The sequence below is a fragment of the Halyomorpha halys genome, unplaced genomic scaffold (genome assembly GCF_000696795.3).
Source record: "Halyomorpha halys isolate HHAL.00 unplaced genomic scaffold, Hhal_1.1 Scaffold213.1, whole genome shotgun sequence".
NCBI classification, from domain to species: Eukaryota; Metazoa; Arthropoda; class Insecta; order Hemiptera; family Pentatomidae; genus Halyomorpha; species Halyomorpha halys.
The window spans coordinates 198,756-202,687 of NW_027116617.1; the positions used below are offsets into that span (position 1 = coordinate 198,756).

Sequence of the window (3,932 nt, forward strand, 5' to 3'; positions counted from 1 at the left end):
ATCAGTTGTATTCTTTAAAATATTCATTAATTCATTATTCTTATTGTTTCTCAACCCCAAGTTCATTACTTTAATTATTTATTTATTTTTATTTTTTTGGGAATATGCCACTATTCAAGCAAAGGAGCAGTATTTATCTTAAGAACTATTTCTTTAACATAATATTTAAATTAATGTAATATTTAATAAGCACCGGGATTTTAACCCTTTTCAGAACAAAGTTTATTTCTAATTATATATCTCGGCCATAAATGAAACAAAACTGGGGAAAGAGTGTCTCTCTATTTAAATATAAAAAGACTTATTTATCAGAATAAAAATTAATATTCAAAGTTTAATAAATGTTCCAAAAATGCATATCCTAACTCATTTCTTTTTTATACCCAATTCAATCAAAATATTACACAGCACCAGACAGTCAATATAACTGTTAGCCTCTTTTGAGCAATAAAAAGCTGATGAACTACATCTTTGTATTAATCAATAATTATTGTTTAATAAAATAAGGTTGAATAACAAACAAAGAAATGCAATAAACAATCATATATAAAGAAGTATCATACTTAATAAACAAATAAATGTAATTTTACCTAAAGTATTTTTAAAATACTTACATTTTTCTAGTGCATGATTCAGCAGAACTGTCTTTGGGTGATACTGGACCTAACTTAAAAGTGATCTTTGGCACAGTATTTACTTCACTCCTTTCCTCTGTGGCTAACTAAAAACAAAACAGTGATATTAATTTATCATCTATAATTAATTTATCTTTTAAATCATATTCAAAGTAATGAAAATCTACTTTAAAACCATTAGGTCAACTTAACACGAAATAAAATATTTAATAATTAAATAGCTACTGCAACAATCTATCAAAAAATAATATGTAACAAAAACAAACACTCAAGGATAAACCTAGATTCTAAATAATTATTTTTGGAAAAGTGTATAGTGTTAGTGAAAAATTTCAAAAATCTGTAACAGAGAAATAAAATTTATAGCAAAATGTATGGCAACAAATATTAATCACAAACTCCATTTTTTCAAGCGGTCCTAAAAGATTTAAAAGTGAAAAAAAAGACTTTAGAAACTAACCACAAAACAATTTAAGGATTAAAACAACTAGCAAGATTATCTACTAAATTCTTATCTTTTTAATTTTAAATAATTATTTTTTAAAAAAATGAAAAAAACTTCAGTGATTTATTTTCAGGTTTAAACTCTCCTTGAAGTTGGTTCCAATGGCCAACTCAGTTGCCAAAAGCCAAGCTTAAATGATAAACCTTTCAATTCCATTCATTAAAGTGGACAGAGGACCAACATTACCAGAATTTTTGTCTATCAATGTTCTAATATTAAAAATAAGATAACATCATTAAATTATTTAAATTTGTACCAATATAATTTCAAGTTATTTTAAAAACACGAATCTACAACTAGTTCATGTGATAAATGACTGCTCCTGTTTGTGGAAAATTTGAGGATTCCAATTTTACAAGAGTAGTAGATAAGATTAAATCTATATAATTTTTTTTTGTGTTAAATAAAGTCATTAAAAAAAATTAAACGCACGCACGCACACACAGTTTTAAATTATTGCATATATATATATATATACATATAATTTTTTTTAATCAGCCTTCTCCACGCCAGCCTATCATGGGCTACTAGTTTCCAGTTTTTGCATTCCTCTTTTGCAGCATTAAAAAAAAACAAAATTTTCACGATTTTTCAGTTGATTTATAATTCCAAGGTCCTTTCTAGCCAAAACGTGATATTTGATGGGCACTAAGTCTTCAATAATAATTACTGAATAATAATAATAAGAATTGGTTTTTAGTAACCAAATTTATAATGTTAGCAACTTATTTGATGCAGAATTTAATCTTATTTAACTCTGGAAATATTATAGAAAAGTTTATGCTATGAAGTATTGTTATGGAATTATAAATCAACAACTGAAAAAAGTGTGAAAACTTTGTGGTTTTCTTAATTTTGTAATATAAGCAAAAGTTGAGGGACTAAACCAACCTATCATACTTCTATTGACCTCAAATAAAGCAATTACAATGACCTCCTGCTTCCCAATGATTATTTTTACCAAAAATGTTAATTTTACCGACCTAAAATACTAGTTTTAAATTATTGCTCTTTATTATAGACCCCATGATAAAGCATTTGAAAACTTTGGATAATGTTCCTGAAAAATAAGAGTTGTCAAGATGTTCATTAACCTTAGTCTTATAGTCTTTAATTAAAATAAATTCTAAATCAGACTTAATTCATCCAAATAAACTTATTTCATCTATGAATTCTTTAAGTTCTAATATAAAAAAAAAAGGAAATATTTTTAGCATTCTCAGGTTTACAATGAACATATTACGAATGCTTATAGTAGTTAATAAGAATGAATTAATTTAAGTTAAATAAATAATTAATGAATACTAACTTCTTTATCCTTCTTTTTCTCTTTCTTTTCCTTTTTTATTTTTAGTTTCTCTCTCTCTTTTTTTTCTAATTTTAGCTTCTTTTTTCCACTTTTATCTTTTGATCTGTTCTTTTCTTTTTTTTCTTTTTTCTTCTTCATTTTTTCTTTTAACTTCTTCTCCCTCTTGCGTTCCTTCTTCTATGATAAAGAAAAATAAGATCAAACAAAATCAATAAAACAATGATTGCTATAACTATCAACAGACTATAATTATTGTTGTTAGGTAATTTAGAATAGATATTGAAGCTTATCATTAATACAGTATTATCTCTGTAAACATTAACCAAAGAAATATATATACATTAGGTTTTCCAAAAATTAATGGAACAACTAATAGAATTAACTAATACAATGTTAACTTTATTAGTTGAAAGACTACTTTCCACAGAACAGAAAAAAATAGAAAGAGCTGAGGAAACAGGTTGCCAACATGACTCGCTAATAGGATTTCTACACTTTTCTTAAAATAAACAAAGGCCTTAGAGATAGGCAGATGGATTGGCAATCATACTGTCGAGTGACACACATGAAAGAATTAAGATTCACTAGGTCATTTCCGACATTAAACAAAATGGGTTAATTCTCTATTCAGTAAAGTGGATGAAATAGGTTTCCACAACTGATAGTTCTTCTACATAGCAGGACAAAAATGCACAACTCCCAATTACCACCAGCCATCAGGAATATGCAGCAGACATTTAAATTTGGCATTTTCGACTCTTGGAAATGACATATGTTCAATACTGAATAAAATTAAAAAAAATTGATACAATAATAATAAATTCTAAAGCATAAAAATGAACTTCTGATGACTGCCAGTCCCCAAATTCTGCTATTTAACTTCTGTGTTTGTGACTCAGACAAATATGACTTAAGTATTTTTACACAGAATAAAATTTATATTAATTTAACCCACATTGATAATAAGGAAACATTCAACATTTTTAATGAAACTGTGCTTTATAAACCCAAGATACAACATTCCTTTATAACAATATTACGTAGATACAAAGACTAGGATTTTAGTTGTGAAATGAAATATTTATCAATATAGCTCATAAAACAATAAAATAAAATAAAAATATGAGTAACTTCCTTATTCTATTAGTTGGTTCAATACTAAAGCATAAAAATGCAGGAGTTCTAACTGCCAATCACCATGTAACACAACAGATGCTATTCCAAATTTGTGTTTTTGACTCTCAAAAATTACTGATTTTCACACTGCATAAAACTCATACAATTTACAAATATATAAATTATGAGGAATAAAATGTACATCAGCTACCGTCATTAGGTATCAGGTCTAGGCAGCAGATGCTATGAAGTGTCAAAAATGACTTATTTTAGACTAAATTAATTGAACAATGGAAGTGATGTAGTTTTGTAAATAACGATACACTAATATATTTTGTTATATATATAATAACAAACTATATATATA

General features: G+C 26.3%; 1 protein-coding gene across 1 annotated transcript in view; it reads right to left on the reverse strand.

Moving 5' to 3' along the window:
• Taf3 (TBP-associated factor 3) overlaps positions 1–3,932 on the reverse strand; it is a 36,395-nt gene that overhangs the window by 10,961 nt on the left and 21,502 nt on the right. The window contains exons 5-6 of the mRNA XM_067053333.1: positions 2,450–2,626; positions 615–721 (exon numbers count right to left, since the gene is read on the reverse strand). Coding sequence (XP_066909434.1) covers positions 615–721; positions 2,450–2,626 — 284 coding nt within the window. The remainder of the gene's footprint in view (positions 1–614; positions 722–2,449; positions 2,627–3,932) is intronic.